General features: G+C 34.8%; 2 protein-coding genes across 2 annotated transcripts; one reads left to right on the top strand and one right to left on the bottom strand.

Annotated features, from left to right (window-relative positions):
- Window positions 1-412: 412 nt before the first annotated feature.
- On the bottom strand, window positions 413-3,168 carry LOC104097022 (probable folate-biopterin transporter 7). The gene is made up of 2 exons (XM_009603521.4): window positions 2,548-3,168; window positions 413-1,895 (listed from the first exon to the last, which is right to left on the bottom strand). Exons 1-2 carry the CDS (start codon window positions 2,873-2,875, stop codon window positions 838-840), a joined length of 1,386 nt encoding a protein of 461 aa, XP_009601816.1. The 5' UTR covers window positions 2,876-3,168; the 3' UTR covers window positions 413-837.
- A 15,186-nt stretch (window positions 3,169-18,354) lies between these two features.
- Window positions 18,355-21,650, top strand: LOC104097023 (uncharacterized). The gene is made up of 2 exons (XM_009603524.4): window positions 18,355-18,999; window positions 20,805-21,650. The coding sequence occupies exons 1-2, from the start codon at window positions 18,524-18,526 to the stop codon at window positions 21,448-21,450; spliced, it is 1,122 nt and encodes a 373-aa protein (XP_009601819.1). The 5' UTR covers window positions 18,355-18,523; the 3' UTR covers window positions 21,451-21,650.
- The last annotated feature ends 298 nt before the right edge of the window (window positions 21,651-21,948 follow it).

Below are 21,948 nucleotides of genomic sequence, written 5' to 3'. Positions count from 1 at the left end.
ATGCTTGCCAATACGTATTACAGTATTACTAGCTAAAAGTCAAGCATTCAGAATTTCAAAGCGTTTTTTATCATTCAATTTTTTCCTTTTTTTTAAATAATGGTGGTGTCCAGATCAGTTTGTGCACACTTCAGCTAATTCTTTAGAGCTCTTGTTACTTCTCACCAATTCAGTACAGGGTAACTCTATCCACCAACATTTACATGGTAAAAATTCACTTAGCTTTCTTGTCTCCAAGTTTCACACGGCTCATTCTAGCTTTATTAATCGCTAGACCACACCTGCCATTTTGTTTACACTATTCTATGGTTCAAAGACACGGCAGAGAAATTGATAGCTTCATTATATTCTCTTGTTACTACGACTCTAAACACTATACCTGAATCCGTTGCATTCTAATACTCATAACATATTCGAAGACAAATAAAAGCTTCACTAGCATTAGTAATCAATCATATGCTTACAAGTTACAACTCATGGAAAAGAATATTAAATAGTAACAGCCGAATCAGAATGTACAGTGAAACAGAAGCTATCTCAAGGGTACAGAGCTTATTTAAACTGAAGACAACATCAACAAGAGGCTAATTGGAGCTAAAGCCATAAACCAATTAAATTATTAAATAGTGAATGCTAACATCCGAAAACCTAAACTATGAACTACTCACGTATGTAACTCTATATGTATTATGAAGTGAATCTCCTCCCAAAGTTTTGTATGAGATCCTCCTGGAACGACTAGTGTATTCCCAGGAAATTGGCCAAGGCCGAGGCTAGGGGAAGGTGAGTTTGAACTACTGCTGAGCTGAAATGACTAACACTCACTGCTAGAGCTCATCAACCTTCCTTTGATTTGGTTTTCGGTTTGACACCATCAGGTATGCATGATGACCAATAAAGCGGCAAAAGTGTGCATACTGACTGTATTAAAAGGGCATGTTGTAAACCAGAGAAGTCATTCCCTGTCACTTGGACAAACGATGACAGTGCAACACCAAAATAGCCACTAATAATAACAGCTAGAGCTATGGCAGACATGAGAAATGCCATGACAGATCCTTCATACCCCGGCGGGCAAAGCTGTGCCATAACAACAGTGAAGGGTAAAATCTTGAAGAAGTAGAGAACCTCCAGAAAGCCAGAGAAAAGCACCACATACAATGAGTCAGGAATACCAAACATCCTGTATACCCCTTTCACGAATAAGAAATCCGAAAACATCAGAACAGCCATAGTAGCCTGAATTGCTGAGATTAGCTTCCTAGGAGACGTTGATTTTAGGTTCTTGTTATAGATTATACCCCACAACAGCATTGCAGCCTGCCCGAATACCTTAGATATACCCAATACTGATGATTCAATACCTAAATGTTGTGTCTGGTAATAGAACATTGTTCCTGTTAAAGCTGGAATTACTGCATAAGAAACTGCAAACCACAAAATTGAATAACAAATCTCTGGCTTCCGCAATGCAACTAGAAGCTCTGAGAGTTGCTTTTTGATTCCAAGATTAGATGGACTCTTGGGAAGGTCCAAGGAACTTTCATGAATAAAAATTGTAACCAGAAATTGAATAGTTAAGAGAATGCCAAACATAAGGAACATCACTTGAGGTGAAACACGGTCAATGGCAATACCGCCTGCAAGGTTACCAAGAACTCCACCGACAGAAGAGGCGATCCAAACAAATGACTGGAGCTGACCTGATGAAGAATGTTGCTTATTTTTGGACGAAGAACTAGGTGGTTTTCCTAACTCCGCAACAATGGCATCGTTGGCAACCTCAACTATTGAAGCACCCAAGTTTCCAAGCAGGAGATACAGAGTGATTGTAAAAAATGAAATATTTGAAGGGGAGAGGAATATAGCAGTCCATGACACTGCCTGCAGAAAAGCTGAACAAAAGTATAATCAAGTGAGTCCAAATGCATATTAATGCCTACAGTAAACTACATGAAAACCACAAAATGACTTGTTTCTGGAACCCTATCTTCTGATTAACCTCCATTACACAATATACTACACAAATAAAGAAGCTTTCCTATCATTTGCCTTTTACTACTTTAGGATTACTGCCTAGAATTGTCGAATCTCGATAACTAAATTATCAATCAAGTACCAGTTCCCACCTTTGCAATAGAACAAGGATGCTGCAATTTCATATTCAGCAAACAACTAATCTATGGTAGATCACAGAAAACTCTAGAAAGTAAATACAATTTACAGAGTGGTGAACATAGCAGGTGGTAGATGAAAGTGAGGTTATGAAATAAAGGTGCAATCTTTCTTTATTTTTTCCCTTCTAATTTAGCATTTCGTGCTTGTCTATAACTTCAACCTTGTTTCTTCTATTTCTGTTCAGGAAAAAATGGAGGCAGCTGACAAGGGTGATATCTTATTCATACTATACAAAACTCATTTTCATAATCAATTTGACTGTGAAGAATGGGAAACATAAGTTGCGAAAACACTCAGTACATGTCACAAGCAAGTTTGTAACTTATAATAAAGCCACTAAAAGAGAAGAAACAGGGCAAGTAAATGCACCTCCAATGGCAATATAAGGAACACGATGCTGGCCAAAAATGTAAAAAGAATCAGATAGAATTCCATAAAAAGGCTTAGCCACCATAGGAAGATTAGCAGAACTCTGAAGGATCTGAAGTGTGGAGGGGTCCACCTTAAGGCCATCTTTGAGGAAAAAATTAACAGCCATCCAAGGGAAACACCTGAATCCCTGCACCCAAAATCCTAACCCTAACAGCAATTTCCTCATCCCTTCACTCTCATTGCCACCACTACTACTATCATTATCACCTCCTCCTCCGTCTCTTTTCCTTCTCCCTCTTTCTCTGATACTCTCAGATGATACCATAATTTTTTATTCAAAAAACAGATCTACTTGACTTGATGATGATGATATATATATATATATATATACATATACACACACAATGATTAATTGTTACTACAGTAAGGTATCAAGAACCCAAAAAGGTGATACCTTTGATCAGATTCAATGGTTTAAGTTTTTGACAGCAATTTTGCAGAAAGACAGTGAAATGGGTATGATTCCAAGATTCGTTGTGCGATCCAAGACAGTGGCAGGTAAAAGCAAAAAGAGAGTTTGGGGGTCGTGGAGGGAGGAGGGGTCTGTAGGGGGGTGGCAACTGGTAAGATTTTCCAAATTTTCTGGATATAACAACGTGGCGAGTTTTCACGTCGAGTATGCGTAGGAAGATTCGTATTTTATTGTCTGCACCTACGTATCTTTTTCATTTGTCTTTTGGGCATAAAGTAAAAGGTGGTACTAACAAGATTCAATTATTCATTTGTGGACACAAAGTTCAGTAAAGAGTGACGTGGTAGCGCTTTAAAGCATGTTACAGCTGGGACCACACACATATATACACATGCCGTCAAATAAAATAAGGGTATCAATGGATATTTAAAAATCGATTAAACCGATCGAATCGTACCGTTAGAGTTACTTATCGGACAGAATTATGTTTAACGGTTCGGCTTAACGGTTATCGGATTATAAATATAGTAATCTGCTAGCCATCCAATAAGATAATGTGTTGATTGGTATCGGATTAATGATTATCGGGCGGTTTATCGGCTAAAGCGGATAAAAAAATTTTGAACAATCAATACCAAACGACCATAGTAAGATGACATGTCGATACTTTCAGACTTATGTCGGATTCAACTTCAAAAGACTGCCTTGTTAATCTAACAGTACTTTTGAAGTGTCGCCTTCCAATCTAGTACATACAAGAACTACTAATAAGGAAGATATAACAGATACTAGCTAATCTATGCAAAGAACATAGTTCCAGTTCATTGCACTATACAAAATCCAGATGAGCATCCTAAACATGAAGAAAACTAGTTTCATCGATCTTACTATAGCTCCGCCTAACTTTACTGTGCTATAATATGAGCTAAATGTCTCGCTTTTATCATTTCAAGTAGAACAACACAGAAAGCTCAAACCAGTTGAACCAACACAAAAGCAGTTGCAGAGTCGTTTTACATAAGGATAAAAGTGTAGATATAAAAATTCTTAACGGGTAAACGGTTTACCCGATAAGAAAATTGAGTAATCCGTCTCCAAACCGTTAAGCCGTTAATTATAAAATCTCAATCCGTTCACCATTCATTACCCCGATAATCTGATACCAATAAGCCAATAAGCCATCGGTTCGGTTCGGCTAACGGTTTCAATTCGGTTTTGAACGGCCCTACATACTGTATCGAACTGATTTTTAAGTTTCTTTTAATAAAACAGTAAGTTTTTATATAAATCTATAACCACAACGATAATTAGGGTATGTTTTTTATTTTATGAAAATAAACCGAGAAAATACCGAACCGTACCGAATAAATTTACATGTGAAAAATATATTTATATATTAATTTTAAAAATAATAAAGCATTAAATTTTTTCTTAGTCTTGGAATTATGAAAATAGTTACAAGCCAACAAGTAATTAAACTCAAAATCCTAATTCACAAACCTATTATGCTACTTCTATTAAAACTAAATTATTTCCAACATATTCACTAGCAAGATAAGACACAAGGTATTATAGTGATTATGAGTAGCAAACTACAATGTATTGCATATGTTTCCTTTCTTATGATTTAGATTTTTGAGTCTCGACACTATGTTTGGATCGTTGTTACCCATTATTTTATAATGTATTGTATTGTACTGTATTGTATTGTATCGTATCGTTTTATGAATACAATGTTTGGATAGACTATATTGTTTATTGTTGTTAAATAACATTTTGCTTTTTGGTTTGACTGTATCGTACTGTACAGTAATTGATAAGTTTACTAAAATACTCTCAATTATTTTAAATATTTAATTTATCAAGAATTACACATAAAAAATATTTAAGAAAATCACTTTCTACTAATTTATCACCAATTATGTCTTATATATAAGTTAAGCGATTAAATTCATGCAAATCCTATCGAAATTAGTGGAACAAGTTAATAATATTAAAAATAATAATAAGTACACTATGTTCATAATTAGATCATATTAATAATAAAATAAAATAAAATGTTAAGTAGACTCCATTTAGATTTTAGATCATAAGTAATATTTCCTAACAACCAATGCCATAAAGCTAATTGGAGATAAAATAATTAGAATTGGAATTACAAATCAAAGTAGAAGAAAGAATAAAACAAAAGTTAGGGAAAACCTATACTTGAAGAGTTTGGAAGCGGTAGAAGCAACGAGATTTTTACGTTACTAGACTTCACGTATATAGCTTATATTTGGGATGCTGTCTTTGAGAATTTATATAGGTTATTGGACTTCACGTAGAATTTTATTATAAAATTATATGAGAAAGAGACGTTGCTATTATTTAAAATAAAAAAAGATAAAGGGTAAAATAAAATTATAAAGTAATAAGTTAGGGCATAATTAGAAAGAAAAATAGGAAACGATCCCAACACACCAAATCGGTTGTTTCAAAAAATGGAACTTTTCATTGTTCCGGAACAATGGATTTAACAATACAATACAACCAATTTTAACTAAACAATCGAAACAAACATTGTTTTGGGAAAACAATACAATACGATACAATGGGTAACACCGATCCAAACAAGTTGTCAGTCTCAGCTTGGTTAATATCTTTCCACTCGTGTGATTTATATGTAATTTTTCCTACGTGTGTGGCCCAATAGGTTTAAGGCCCATAATTAATATTTAATTAATGATCAAATCTCATCCGTCCGATCGGTTACTTGATGGATGTACCAGATTAAGTGAGAACCTCTATAAATTGGTCCTCTCCCCACCAATTAGGGTTACCGTATTTTTCTATTCTCTCTTCCATCACTAAAGTCGGCGGTAACGAAAGTTAGGGCAAGGGGCGAGAAACCAATTCCAATTAACGTTCCCGCTTCGTGATAATGGCTTATGATTCAGGTATGTTTTCTATAATGATTATATGTAAGATTGTTATGTTCAAGATCCTGGTATGAATTTAAAGTTTACGCTTACATTATATTTTCTTTGTATTAATTTGCTTAGTTTCTTTTACGCCGCTGTAGAATAGTTGATGGATCTATACTCTAGCCATCTTTCATATTTTCTTAATTCATCACCCTTTCAAATGTAAAAATGTCAAAAAAGTTTTGTTAAGTCTTATAAAATTACGTATGTTATTGTATCATACTCCTACTAGTGACTTTTACATAAAAAATTAACTGTACAATACCGATACCGAAGAGAAACTGATATGATTGGGACAGTTTTGAAAAGTTCAGTTTTGATTATACATAATAGAATAACCGAAAAATTGGTGTGATACGAATTTTATAAAATAACCGGCCGAACCTAACCATTTATGCCCCTAGTGGCAACTGCCAACCTTAATTCGTTTAAAAAGGCACATGTAATAGTCATCGTTTGGTTTAAAGACAAACGATACGAAGTCGAATTAATAATGTAGAAATTAATAATACAAGAATTATTATTTATATAATGGTTAGTTAACATATTCAAATAAGTACATAATATATAATTTAAAATATTTGTATAACATTTAAATTTTAAAAAATATTCTAACTATTGAGAGGGTTAGTTTTATCATTTAATATTTTGTTTCATGTATTATATTAATTTTTACATTCTTATTTTAAATCTATCCCGCATAATTTATGCAGGTTTTTTTGGCCGATTATTATCAATAAAATAACAAAGAGCAACCAAACATCATAAGTAAAACTGTATGTTGATTTTGTGTGGAGATATCTCTTCAAACTCATACCAAACATTGCATAATTTAGTGATGATTTTTATGTAGAGATTAGTTATGCTAAAGCCCCAATCAAACAAACCCTTAAGTGATATATGCAGAACTTTATCCGGGCACTGTTAATTACTTGATTTACTGTTACAAATTGATTTGTAAACTTATGAAATTTGTAATGATAAATTTTAAGATTTTATTTGTTAATCTTAAATTGATGTTTATGTTACGTTAGTATTTGTCAAGCTGTGTTTTATTCTATATAAAATACACTTGAAGCATTATTTTTAAATAAATACTACTCCACACATATTTTCCTCAAATTCTACAAAGTTAGGGCGAATTGCCGCAATAGTCACTTTTAAGCCCGTTGTATAAAATGTATTCATATTTTACAATGTATTTAAAAATTAGTCAATTCATTTAAACTTTAAGACTAAGTATCCTGAATTTAGAAATTCAAGACTTAGGGGTCGTTTGGTTCGCGGACAGAATTATCCCGGGATTATAATCCCGGAATTAATAATCCCTAGATTATTTAGCACCAATGTTTTGTTTGGTTTGTTGAATTGAAAATGGGATATACCGTGTATAATCCCAGACTTTTGTTTGGTTTGAAACTAAATAAACTTGAATATATCATTTGTTTCCATTTTTAACCTTAGTATAAACTTGAATATATCCCAGAATATATATTTGTTTAATAGAAGTTATGTAATGTTATAATCCTTGTCTTGTAATATTCTAGAATCAAAAGATTGGATCACTACTTTATTATTGTTCGCTGCTTGTTTTTTGAAAATGTTCTTGGCCGGTTCCAAAATTGACCACATAAATTTTATAATCCATATCATATTCTCTGTTCATTCGTTGTGCTGTTATTTAATGGAGTTCAATTCGAATTAATGGGACTACTAGAATGAAAATCCAAACACATTTCATCAGTTCAAAAACAGTGAAAAAGAAAAGGTCTTAACGGGGATAACATGGTCATTTTTTAATCTTATCATGGGATTAGTTATTCCACCTATAAGGTAGTATTAAATAATCCAAGATTGTGGTATAAAATTATGGTGAGATTAGCTAATTCCTACAATCAAACATGAGATAAATTTAATCTCAATTCCTATACCACCTTATCCCACATACCAAACGACCCCTTAGTATCCTGAATTTTTGAGCTGTTAATTTGAAATTCAGGACTAAGTGTCCTAAATTTCTGAACCACTAATTTAAAATTCAAGACATAAGATTCGAACTTCAGGACACAATTTTCGAACTTAAGAACACGATGTCCTAAAGTTTGAATTTTGAGGTTTAAATTATAGGACGTTGTGTCCGGAAATTTGAACGAAACTGCTAATTTTTAAAATCATTATATTCTGTGGATATATTTTAAATGCTTAAAAGTAAGTATCTGACGTCATTTTCACGCGAAGTTGGTTAAATGACATCACCTCAACGACTTTAAAATTCCTTTCCACCCAATTGGGCAATTTGGCATCGTTGGCTCCAATTTTTTCCTTCCTTTACTCCCTTTGCCACCTTTCTTCCGTATGAATCCAAAATTGAGGTGGGAAGGGCATGTTAATTGGGAAAAATAGATTAGTGAAAGAGATGAGAGTTTTTAGTGGACCTAAGTGTAAGTGATCTGCGGTGAAACATTTAATTACTAATTGCAAGCTCAATTCTTGACCAAATATCCAATATGCTTTTAGGGAAAACAAGAAGGGCAAAAGAAAAAGAGGAAGTAGTGGCAATTAACTACGGAACATTTTTGCATTTATTTTCAATCAGAAGAAAATATGGTCTCTGTCATCAATAACTTTGCTTAATAAATCAAATCCATTCAGTAGTTTTAATGAATATTTTTAAAAAATACAAATTTGGACTGCTGTGAGACTCGCTTCAAGACGAGACAAAGCTATGATCAATGTTTTGAGACAATTATGGGAGACAAATCTTTCGGGGGATTAACATATGATGCTTGAGTTATTTGTTTCATCTATATTTTATGTCTTGAGTTAATTAACTCCGGGGGCGGATCTATGTAGGTATACGAGGATGTCCGCCTCGAATAAACTTTGTATATATATATATAAGGAACTTTTACCCGGACTCTTTCTTTTAGACTTTATTATCGTCATTTGTCCGATATCTTTTTACCTAAATATTTACTTTTTTTTATTATCTAATTGTGCAAATTCTTCATATTTGATGGAGTGGTGATATTATCTTTATCGAAAAATGACATTGTATAGCCGCTTTAAAAATAATAATCGAAAAAATGTATAAAATTTGTATATTTTTGTATATATATACATTCTGTATGTAATATACAAAAATTATACAAATTTTATACACCTTTTCGGCTACCAGATGTAAATAGTTTCTGGCGCGGGTTAAAAGTGATAATACCCCTACCTTTAATGGATGATACATGTTGATGATATTATACTCCATAGAAATTTTGAAGAATATTATCTAGTTGTAATACTTTTACACTTGGATAATTTGTTGCAAAAAAATGAGAAGAATGCCTAATGAAAATAATGCTTTTAATGGATCTTTTTTCCAATTGATAATTGGCTAATTGATAAGAAGAAGAGAAAAATATAAACTGACAAGTGTGTAGAAAATAAACTGCGTCGATAAAATAAAATCAAGACCGAAAATATTGTAACAATCATAGTATTTTATTTCAAATAATTGAGTGTTACAATCTCTATGAATCCTCTGATTCTTCTTTTCAATAGTAAATAAAAGAGTCTCCGAGCTTAATCTTGAATTTTATTTTATTTTAATCCAAGTGCTTGAAGCTTGATCTTGATCTAGACGTATTTTTAATCCAAGGGCTTGCAGCTTGTTCTTGAATCTTCGTCTTGATCTTTTAATCCTTAGAACACTTGAATGCTTGTAGCTTTTAGAGAAATCCGTAGCGTGTGATCCACGAGCTCCCTCTTGCTTCTTGTTATAACTTCTGGTCCCTTTTCTGAGTTATGAAGACCGCTACTTATAGTTGTGGAAGGGAAGAGTTATGATAAGAACAAACTTTTTCCGACCAATCAAATTGAAGTGCGACAAGGCCGCATTTGATTGGCCAGAACATGTCACTTGCACACGTGGCGCGGTTTCATTGGCCTTTTAATTTGACTTGGCATGTCTTGTCATTTTGACACGTGGCATGATCCAATTGGCTCTTCTGTTTGACTTGGCGTGCCACGTCATTTGACATGTGGCACCAAACTGGGCCTCTAGGAAGATGACATCTTGGGCTTAATGAAGTTGGCTCATCACTTTAGCCCAATTAAATAGGCTAGCCCAGTGGATTAAGACTTATTTATTTTATCCATACATATTAGACTTATATAATTAATTCAATTATATTAGCCCATAATATTTATTTGAACCAATATATCTTGAATCTTAAAATATAATTCAAATTATTTTATGAATTTAATTTTAGTAAATTTATATGCCTATAAATGCCCCTACTTCAAGACGTGTCGAGGCGTAGACTTTTAAAACCCGAACTTGGCCTTGAAGTACGGATTAATCCAGACATATTCCTTTAGATGATAACTTAGATAAGAAGAAACTTTTTACACTTGAATTATCTCAAAGCAGAACCACACTGGACTATGTAATACGTCCAATATTGCTTTTAAAGTAGCCTTCTAGCTTATCAATTCAAATAATGGCCTCACTTATGTACTAAAGTTAATATCATGTTCTTTCAAGATTACTTATTCTTGCAATTGAAGCCTTGTAGTTAATTGTGCCAACTTGATCCAGTCAACACACATGTTATTAACTAAACAAATATGAAACCATCATAACATCGGACAACATCTCATTTACTAATTCCTTACAAAAGCCACGTACACATTTCTTTGACACAAACGAACACGCCGCTATTAATAGGTGGCCTTGTCCATATGGAATTAATTTTGTTAGAGTCCAACAGAGAATGGAATTGCTTAACCAATTCCAACTTGGGCACGGAAGATTTAATCACTGTCGCTACAACGATCCCACACCGAACATGGATTGTTATTGCCTCCTCTCCTAAATCTATATAAAGCATTGTGCTCATATTTGTTGAGCATCAATTCGTAGTATTTGCAAACCATATTGAGTCTAATTTTATAAAGCGTTGACGCATTTCTTTTTTGTTTTATTTTGTTGTCTCTTTTTTTTCTTTTTAGAAGTAACTTCGTCAAACTATGAAGTCCTTTAAAATTTTGCGATGAAGACCTTTAAAATTTGCGACGAAAAACTATAAGAGTTTGCGATAAAGACCTTTAAAATTTGTGGCGAAGATCCATAATAGTTCGCGTAAAAATCCTTAAAAGCTCGTGGTCAAGATCTTTAAAAGTTCATAGTGACGGATCTTTAAAAGTCCGTTGTGAAGACCTCTCAAATTTGTGGCGAAGACCTATAAAAGTTCAAAGATCCTTAAAATTTGCAGCGAAGACCCTTAAAAGCTCGCAATGAAGACCTTTAAAAATTGCGGCGAAGCCCATAAAAGTTCACGATGAAGACCTTTAAAATTTGTGGCGTAGACCGTTACTATATGACCTAGTAAAATTTGTGGCGAAGACCCATAAAAGTTCGCGCAAAGATCCTTAAAACTCGTGGTAAAGATCTTTAAAAGTTCACAGTGACGGACCTTTAAAAGTCTGTTGTGAAGACCTTTCAAATTTGTGGCGAAGACCCATAAAAGCTCGCGATGAAGACCTTAAAAATTTGTGGAGAAGACCCATAAAAGCTCGCGATGAAGACCTTTAAAATTCGTGGCGAAGATCCATAAAAGTTCGCATAAAGATCCTTAAAAGCTCGTGGTGAATACCTTTAAAAGTTCACGGTGAAGACCTTTAAAAGTTCGCAGTGAAGACCTTTAAAATTCATGGCGAAGATCCATAAAAGTTCGTGTAAAGATCCTTAAAAGCTCGCGGTCAAAACCTCTAAAAGTCCATAGTGAAGACCTTTAAAAGTTTGCGGTTAAGACCTTTATAAGCACGTGATGAAGACTTTTTAAAAAATTAGTGGTAGAAATCTTTAAAAGTCGGCAGTAGAAACTCTTTAAAGTTCGTCACGAACACCTTCACAAGTACCTTTAAAAGTTCGAAACATACGCCTTTTAAAAGTTTGGAACGAAAAAAAAAATCCGAATGCTTTAAAAAGTTCGAGACGAACACCTTTAAAAGTTCGCAACAAGAACCTTAAAAATTCGAATGCCTTTAAAAGTTCGAGACGAACACCTGTAAAAGTTCTCAACGAAAACCTTTTAAATAAAACACCTTCAGAATTGTCCCGGACAATATTTTAAAACCAGCTTTATATTGCACCATGCTGGCAATTTCAGATTTGCGCAGTCTCATCAAAATATTTGTATCTTGATATAGAAACGTTGAAATTACGAATAGTTTGGTTTTTTGGAAATTAGACTTCAAGGTCTAAAACATGTCCAAAATGTGGGATTTAATACCTTAAGGATAGTTTCAGATAATATTTCGAAGTCAACTTAAAATTCCAACACGCTAACATTTTAAACTTGCGCGACTTCACCAAACCTCTTATATCTTGATGTAAAAATGTCGAAATCATGAACCGCTTAATTTTATGAAAAATAGACTTTGAGATATAGGACATATCCAAAATTCAGAATCAAACAATTTGAGAATCGTCCCGGATATTATTTTGAATTTAACTTTAGATTCCGACACGTTGACAGTTTTAGATTTGCGTGACTTCACCAAAACTTTTATATCTTGATGTAGGAATGTCGAAATCATGAACCGCTTGGTTTTATGGAAAATAACTTCGACATCTAGGACATATCCAAAATTCAGAATCAAACAATCTGAGAATCGTCCCAGATATTATTTTGAATCTAACTTTAGATTTCGACACGTTGACAGTTTCAGATTTGGCGCGACTTCGCCAAACTTTTATATCTTGATGTAGGAATGTCGAAATCACTAACCATTTGATTTTATGAAAACAAGACTTCAAAATCTAAAATATTTCCAAAATGTTGGATTTAATACCTTAAGGATTATTTCAGATAGTATTTCGAAATCAATATCAGATTTTAATATACCGACAGTTTCGAATTGGCGCGACTTTGCCAAAACTTTTATGTTTTGGTATGGAAGCCCGGGGTTCACAAGACATCTTTCTTGCTATCAACGGAAATCCAAGAACTCCATTCTCACAAATATCTTGGGTCCAAGTCTCTTTGAATTTAAAACGTTGTGCCAAGGAATCTTTCTTCTTATATTTGTGTTCCTTTTTGACGCCTCTCTTCTCCCCCTCCCCCCTCCCCCCCTTTGTTTTTGGGCAGTGAGCGAATATGAAGTCCAACAAACTTGAAGGTTATGCGAACATGAAGACATAACGAATCCCCAGACTTTGATGCAAATATTGTCATCATTTCAGTGAAGACACCATTTTACCATAGCAGCTTGCCCCCCTTTAAATCAAATGGGATCCAAAGCTTAACAAAAGAATGATATCTCAGCTCGATTTTCAAGTGCTGATTAGATGGATTAGATTCCATCGTACTTTATTCAAACAACAATTAGGGCACTGTGTATCTTTTGAACTCATACGACTAAACTCATAATGAAACTCTAAGCTGCCTACGTACCTCGGTGAAGAGGATCAAGTCATACCGTAGTTCAGAATTGGTGATTTTTTTATCCTAATTTTTGCCTAGGCTACCTCTTTCGAGATTTTCAACCGAGAGGACTCTTTTTTTTTTTGGTGGGCCGTACACAGTTTAGACTCATGCGGTCCAGGAGTGTAGGAACGTGCAGTTTAGGCTCATGCATCAAGGAGTGTTGCAACTTGAAGATTTTGCTCAAATTTGAAGAGCTTCATGACATGCAGTTTAGGCTCGTGCGTCCAGGAGCAAAGTAATTTGAAGATTTAGCTCAAATTTTAATAGCTTTGCAACTTGAAGTCTTTGCTCGACTTTGAAGAGCTTCCGATTTGAGTCTTTGCTCGAATTTGAAGAGCATTGCAACTTGAACACTTTGCTCGAATTTGAAGAGCTTTACAATTTGAAGACTTTGCTCGAATTTGAAGAGTTTTGCAACTTGAACACTTTGCTCGAATTTGAAGAGCTTTACAATTTGAAAACTTTGCTCGAATTTGAAGAGCTTTACAATTTGAAAACTTTGCTCTAATTTGAAGAGCTTTGCAACTTGAACACTTTGATCGAATTTGAAAAGCTTTACAATTTGAAGACTTTGTTCGAATTTGAAGAGCTTTACGTCTTAAAGATTTAGTTCAAATTTAGGTAGATTCATAACATACAGTGTAGGCTCCTGTGCCAAGAAGTATTATAAATTGAGGAGCATTATAACTTGCAGTTTAGGCTCATGCATTAAGGAGCATAGTGACATGCATAGACTCTTTAGTTTCATTTTCGAATGAAAACTTGCCCCCATCCTCGCCTTCTTCTTCTTCTTCTTCTTATTATTATTATTATTATTATTATTATTATTATTATTATTATTATTATTATTATTATTATTATTATTATTATTATTATTATTATTATTATTATTATTATTATTATTATTATTATTATTATTATTATTATTATTATTATTCGTCGTAAGGCTCAACGACAGGTAGCCCTTGGTCGGCACTTATGACCATATTTAGTTCCATATCATGAGCACGAGTTGATAGTTTTTCAAATGTTTTGGGATTTATACCTTGTAAGATATAGCGAAGACTCCAATGCATGCCTTGAATGCACATTTCGATACCAGAAGTTTCACTAAGGCGATTTTTACAGTTGAGGCTTAAGCTCCTCCAGCGGTTGATGAAGTCAATAACTAGCTCATCCTTTCGTTGACGAGCGTTTGTAAGTTCGATCATGCTTACGATGCGTCTTGTTCTATAGAAATGATTAAGAAACTCCTGCTCTAACTGCTCCCAACTATCGATGGATCCAGGTTCGAGATCTGTGTACCAATTAAATGCATTACCTTTGAGAGATCGAATAAATTGTTTGACAAGATAATCACCGTACGTTCCAGTATTGTTGCAAGTTTCAACAAAGTGCGCCACATGTTGCTTTGGATTTCCTTTGCCATCAAACTGTTGAAATTTTGGAGGTTGATAGCCAGCAGGCATCTTCAACATATCGATTCTTGAAGTGTACAGCTTTGCGTAGGTAAAAGAGGACCTGGAAGCGACTTGATATTTGTTTTTTATAGTCCCTTCAATGAACTCCTTTAGTTGATTGATTGGAATCATCCCTTCCGAAGAGGCTGGAATTTCCTTAGTGGATGCAACTTGTCGTGGAGGAGGATCAATCTTTTGAACTTTTGGGAGTATTGCCAGGTGCATGGATGGATTCTTCTTCCATCAAGATTCTCACCCTATATGTTAGCTTGTCGATTCTAGCATCTTGATTTTGCATGCACTTGGTCAAGCCAGTGATTGCTTCCGTCAAGTTTGCCAACTGCTCCTCCACATATGAAGTGTTTGTCACCATGGCTTGCATGATTGTCGTGGACGATAGAGAGTAGTATGGATTTTCACACAGATTGATCCTTGATTAGCTCACTCTATGTGGTGTAAGTGGGGAGGATCCATCACTTGAAGCATCATCATCTTCCTTCACAGCAGAGTGCTTGGATCCGGAGAGGTCAAGCAGAGCAAGAGTTTTCTTGATCTTTTCAGCAACATCGCTTCCTCCTTCGGGTGCGTTTGTGGAAGATCTTGCTCATTTTGAGGATGAAGATCCGAAAATATGGGTTGATGCGGACGGCACTTGGGGTGCTTGTCATCCTAACGAGCTTGCTTTGCTCCTCGTAACTGGTCCAAAGCTTCCAAAAGTAATATCGAGGATGCTTTCCACATAACATAGAACCTGGAATTAGCAGCCTTGGTGAAAGTTGAAATAGAGTTGATTTTCTTTGAAGCCATTTCAAAGTTCTTGAACTTTGGTGATTTGAAAAGTTGAGGTGAGGGGTAGAGATGGTCCCACTGGGCGTGCCAGAATTTTTAGACAATAAATTGCGTCGAGAAAATAAAATCAAGACCAAAAATATCGTAACAATCGTAGTATTTTATTTTAAATAATTGAGTGTTACAATCTCTATGAATCCTCTTATTCTTCTTTTCAATTGTAAATAAAAGAGCCTCCGAACTTAATCTTGAATTTTATTTTATTTTAATCCAAGTGCTTGAAGCTTGATCTTGACGTATTTTTAATCCAAAGGCTTGCAACTTGTTCTTGAATCTTCGTCTTGATCTTTTAATTCTTAGAACACTTGAATGTTTGTAACTTTTAGAGAAATCCGCAGCGTTTGATCCATGAGCTCCCTCTTATTTCTTGTTATAACTTCTAGTCCCTTTTCTGAGTTATGAACACCCCTATTTATAGTTGTGGAAGGGAAGAGTTATGATAAGAACAAACTCTTTCCGACCAATCAAATTGAAGTGTGACAAGGCCGCATTTGATTGGCCAGAACATGTCACTTGCACACTTGGTGCGGTTTCATTGGCCTTTTAATTTGACTTGGCATGTCTTGTCATTTTGACACGTGACATGATCCCATTGGCTCTTCTGTTTGACTTGGCGTGCCACGTCATTTGACACGTGGCACCAAACTGGGCCTCTAGGAAGATGACATATTGGGCTTAATGAAGTGAGCGCATCACTTTAGCCCAATTAAATAGGCTAGCCCAGTGGATTAAGAGCTTGTTTTGATGGGCTTAAAAGCTGGTCAAACCAGCTTTTAAGCAGTTTTTAACTTGTGAAAGTATTTGGCAACCAAAATATGGGCTTAAAAAAAGTTAAAATCTGCTTTAAAAAAAAGCCAAAACCAATAAGTTGAAAAATCCATTTTTTTCTAAATTGGCTTAAAAGCCATATTGCTTTGACCAAGGATATTACATTCTTATCCCTTATAATTTTTCTTAATCTCAAAATTACCCCTAAGTAAAAATCCTACAACATACTAATTTTTTTCTCCATTCTCCAATATTTGTCAATTTCTTGAAGTTCTTAACGTGAAGCAAACAATAGTTTTTTAAATAATGTTTGATACATTCCAATATTTTGTAATATTATTCTTTTGGCTTCTTTTTTTGGTTCCATAACATTTAATTTTTTTGATCGTTGAATCCTTCCTTTTTTTTAATTGGTGTAACTATATTCTAAAATCAATTCATTCAATGAATTTACGTGTTACCCCTGAATTTGAAGCTATGAACGGAAAATATAATATTATAGTCATCATCTTCTTTATAATGTTAACAACTTTAAGGATATTTCAGTCATTTTAACAAGAAAAAGTGCTCACAATACTTGTTTACCAAATACTTCATCAGCTTGTTTTAAGTTTCAACACTTTTATCCAAACACGTAACTTCTTATTTATAAAACAAGTTCCAACACTTATAAAGTGCTTTTAAGCACTTAACCTAAAAGCCATTTTTTAAGCCAATCCAAACAGGCCCTAAGACTTATTTATTTAATCCATATGTATTGGACTTATATAATTAATTCAATTACATTAGCCCATAATATTTATTTGGACCAATATATCTTGAATCTTAAAATGTAATCCAAATTATTTTATGAATTTAATTTTAGTAAATTTATATGCCTACAAAGTGAAATAAAATGATTTGATACTTTGTGTTCTGCTTTCATAGTGGTCGTTTGGTAGGATGTATAAGAATAATGCGCAATAAGGTGTATTAGTAATGCATCAATTAGTAATGCATGGGTTAGTAATGCAAGCATTAGTTATAGAGATATTAGTTCTTATCTATTGTTTGGTGTGGTGTATTAAAATTATAATGCATTGCATAATTTTTAAGAAAAATAGTTGTTTACAAAAATGTCCTCCATATTCTCTAGCTTTAAGGGACTTTAAGGACAATTTTGTCTTTAACCATACTAATGCATGCATTAATAGCCTTGGTATTACTAATGTCATGGTTTTCTATGCATTACTTATGAATAAGATAATGCCAAGTATGATGTATAACTAATACATAATTATACACAGATTGAAAAAATATATCAAACAAGATATTAGTAATGCATAGAATTAATGCTTGCATTATTTTTGCTAATACCCCTACCAAATGACCCATAGAGTGAAATAAAAGATGAGAAAAGGCTAACATATATCACGATTTTTTTTTTTGACCTTCAACTTTGCACTTGGGGAATTTTCACTTTTAAAATAATATTAGACACATGATTATGCATTTTGACGAGGTCAACCATGTTCTAATTTCTATGTCCATTTAAAAGGTCGATGGATATTATTCTTGTAAATCTAAAATGTTAAAAGGGTTTAATAGAATTTGTTAAGGAATTTTAATTTTATACATTATTAGTATAGAAAATATTTACAGATCAATAAAAAAATAATTGTATGTACCTAACTTAATTACTAAACATTTATTAATAATATAAAATAAACGATAATTAACCTATTAAAGTACATAACATTTTAAATTACCATTTATACTTTAATCTTATATTTAATGTAAAATGACTCGAAGGATAATTACTCCACCTAAGGAAAGCCAAAAGCGGAATTAGCTGAACCGTTAACACACTGTTTTTAGCAATTGAAATTGAATCTTCCTCCTGCTATTAATCAGCGCCATTGATGAAGAATTCATTCAAAATTGTGCAAGAAGAAGAGTAGGGTTTGTTTGATAATTTTGTGCGCGGAGAAAATGGAAGAGGCGAAAGCGTTGGCTCAACAGCAGCTAATGCTGCAACAGCAACAGCAGCAACAACAACAACATCAGCATCTACTCCTATTACAGCAGATGCAACAACAACGTCAGAAGCAGCAGCAACAACAGGAAGCCATGGCTCGTTTCCCTTCTAACATCGACGTTCATCTCCGTCCTCAGCAGCTCCTTCACCGTCCCCTCATTAACCCCCTCCAATCCCAATCCCAATCCCAAAACCCTAATCCTAACCCTAACCCTAGCTCTAGCAATAACCCTTCGAGCCAGATCCCCAATCAACAAAACCCTAGCGTTGGCCCGAACTCGGCCCAACAGCAGCAGCAGCAAAAGATGGCGACCCGGGTTGCCCCGGAATCGAATCGGGTGGAGCTCCAGATGGCTTACCAGGACGCTTGGCGAGTCTGCCATCCTGACTTTAAACGTCGGTTCACTTCTCTTGAAGACGCTTGCGAAAGGTAATTTCTATGTGGTCTCTTTTACAATTAGTTTTCATAAAGTATGTTTTTTTTTTTGGTTTTGTAAACCTCTTTTATGCTTTTCTAATTTCTTAATTTTCTTTGTTATTCAAAACGTCTATTTTCCACAACTGCTGTAATTTGAGCTGATTCATGGGAACTAAAGGCCTCCAAATTCATCCTCATGCTTATAAATGTTGAGAAATAAGTTTAGAGAAAATGCAACCATGCAAAAATGTAATAGCTATCGGACTTGTGCACATATAGTTCACATATGGAGGATTTAGCAGGTTGAGTTGCTGGGGTATTATATGGGAGGGGAATTGTTTGGGTGGTGCAGAGTTAAGGAGTTAGGGGTAGGTTTATTTTGTGACGGTGCATTGAAAATGGAAGTTGTGCTTCCCAGCTTTGCGAGGAGTCCCTTTTGATATGATAAGTCTCCAGTTATGGAGAGCCAGAGAGGGAATGCTTTTGTCAAGTCTAGGAATAGATGGCAATTCGGTGAACGTCTTATACAGTAGCAAAAGTCTTTTTTCTCCTCATGTCTTTCTGCAACTAGTATGCTCACTGTGCTACAGTCAGCGAGCTGTGCATGCTGAGCCCCTAAAAGACTTCTAAATAAACACAATGTAGCAGCAGCATCACTGAACTCTTCTTAGTCAATGTCGATAACTGTATGATATACAACTTCTGTGCACTTATTTAAAGTAGCTTCAAGCTTTACTGGGAATAAGAGAATGTCTTTAGCATGTTTTTTGCATATTACTGCTTTTTCCTTTTTATCTTGGTCAGTCCAAATGATCAAATATAAACAGTTAATTAATAATCTCTTACTTTTAGAGCAGACATGGGAAAGTACTTGAGTTCCTAACAGCTTTCATCATTTTGACTGGTAAAAGAAAAAGAAGAAAAAATATAAACAATATTGCTACCTTTTATCTACTGGATTCAGCAGCTTTTTATGCTCGGTAACCTACAATCTATTATGACTTTCAACTGACAGAACCATTGTTATAAGATCAAAGTATTCAGAGAAAAGTATAGCGTACCAAATATATTAGTGCTTCTTAAAAGTATGCAAATTGCTTGAAAACTTGTGTTTTAACTTTGAAAAAGGTGATCAAACATCCTCGGCTGTCCTTCTCTTCCTACTTGATCTAAAAGCAATAGAGAAGCAGAACTCCTACTCATCTTTTTGTTATTCCCTCCTTCCATCCTCTACCTTCACTTTTTCTATCTCCTTCCAGGGGGCTCTTTTATTTGGCAGAAAGATGTCTGAGGTTTCTTTATGTGAACTAGGTGTTTTATCGTTTTCTTCTTCTTTTTAATATTAAGTTCATCGTAGAATTGTTTTCCTCATGCATGTCATCCACAGCTTTTGCTCCCAATGACTACTTTAACTCTTCAACGACTTTATGCTAACTATGCACTTAACCATGGAATCAAAATACACCAACTCGATCTTTTGTATTACAAAGTCTAGTATTTCTAGCTCAATTATGGGGAGTGATTTCTTGAAAAAGGAACTCCAATATTTTGTTTCATGAGAGATGGCTGTGTCTTGAATAGGAGCATCTGAACATAATTTCCTGTTCTTCACTGCGGACCATCAAATTGGACAGGTTTATGAAAATCAGGCTATCTATAGCCAGCTTCACTGGTTGCCAAATTCCTGATCATGTAAAATTAGCACAGTTTACTGGAAATAGTCTGTGTTCACCTATCAAAAAAGTTATTAATATAAAAAGCATCTTGCCTGTGGTATTGACATCAGAATTTTTCCTTGTGTCATGGATTTTATTTAGGCTTCTGCCTTACCATGTGGTGGCGGACTATGAAGCAGAGGAGGATGATAAGATCCTTGATTCAGACACTACAGGCCAAATGCTTTCTCGCTCACAGCAGTGGGACCACAACATCGCTGCCAAAGTTGCAGAGTTTACCGCGACATTTGAGAAACAAGTCCTAGCGTTTAATATAATTTCCCGCAAGAGAGATCTTGGAGAATTCCGGACAGAGGAGAAGCTCATGATAGAGCAGTTACTGTTGCAAGAAGAGAGGAGAGCTCTGCTTGAATTGAAGACAGAGATGGATGCGAGACAAAAAATGGGCCGAGAGATTCATGATCCTAATTTGCAAATGGCGGCTCTTGTTCATGCAGAACAAGCTCGCGCTGAATCACAAGCTCGTGCTGAGATAATGAACCGAGCACCAATACGAGCTAGTGCACTTGGGCCTAGGGGGAGCAATATTCAAATGGGTAATGATGTGGGTGAGCATGGACAGGAAGTCAGCCCTGATGAAATGATCAATGGTTGGGGCAACAATGGACATAAAGATGAAAAAGAACCATCTGAGGACTTTCTGAATGATGAAGAAACTGATAACGGAGATATGGGCACTCAGAGTGAGTGGCGTGGAGGTGGGGAGTTGGACCTGAACACAAGATAAATCTTAGAGTCTGTGTTTGCAATTTCCATGTGAAAAGTGAATGCTTGTATCAAAGTTTTAGCCCACCATATGCTTTGGTGCACTCTGTAACTGATTCTACACTTGAAAGTTGGGAGAAGCTCACCTATTAAGATTAGGATGACTGAAAATTGAGTGTCTTACTATGCTTAGACTGGAAATGAAATATGGCCGTCTTTCTATGATTCAGGGTACATAATTTACCAACCCCGATATCCAGATACAGCAAAGCTGCATTTCTGGTGAAAATGGTATGCCCGTGCAACCCTTTTTCTCATGGTTTTCGTCGTAAAAAACTTATGTTGCACTGTGACCTGTGAGGAAGAACCCCACTGCTCCCCCTACTCCCCACCACACTTTATGCTGACAACGATTGCTTTGTCGATGACATAATCGACCGGTTTGCAAAGATCGATTTACCTGCACAGTATTCTTTTTCTTTGAAGCATAGTGGCGTTTGGGATAGGAAAGAAATGCTTC

This window comes from Nicotiana tomentosiformis, chromosome 3 (genome assembly GCF_000390325.3).
Source record: "Nicotiana tomentosiformis chromosome 3, ASM39032v3, whole genome shotgun sequence".
In the NCBI taxonomy this organism is placed as follows: domain Eukaryota; kingdom Viridiplantae; phylum Streptophyta; class Magnoliopsida; order Solanales; family Solanaceae; genus Nicotiana; species Nicotiana tomentosiformis.
Note: the sequence above shows the minus strand (reverse complement) of the source record. Positions and strands in the feature narration are given on the sequence as shown.

Excerpts from the sequence above, each read along its gene's own strand:
- LOC104097022 (XM_009603521.4), bottom strand. The coding sequence starts at position 2,875 with ATGGTATCATCTGAGAGTATCAGAGAAAGAGGGAGAAGGAAAAGAGAC. Across the intron at positions 1,896-2,547 it reads TCCTTATATTGCCATTGGAG|CTTTTCTGCAGGCAGTGTCA; the intron begins GTGCATTTACTT and ends ACTTTTGTTCAG.
- LOC104097023 (XM_009603524.4), top strand. The coding sequence starts at position 18,524 with ATGGAAGAGGCGAAAGCGTTGGCTCAACAGCAGCTAATGCTGCAACAG. Across the intron at positions 19,000-20,804 it reads CTTGAAGACGCTTGCGAAAG|GCTTCTGCCTTACCATGTGG; the intron begins GTAATTTCTATG and ends GATTTTATTTAG.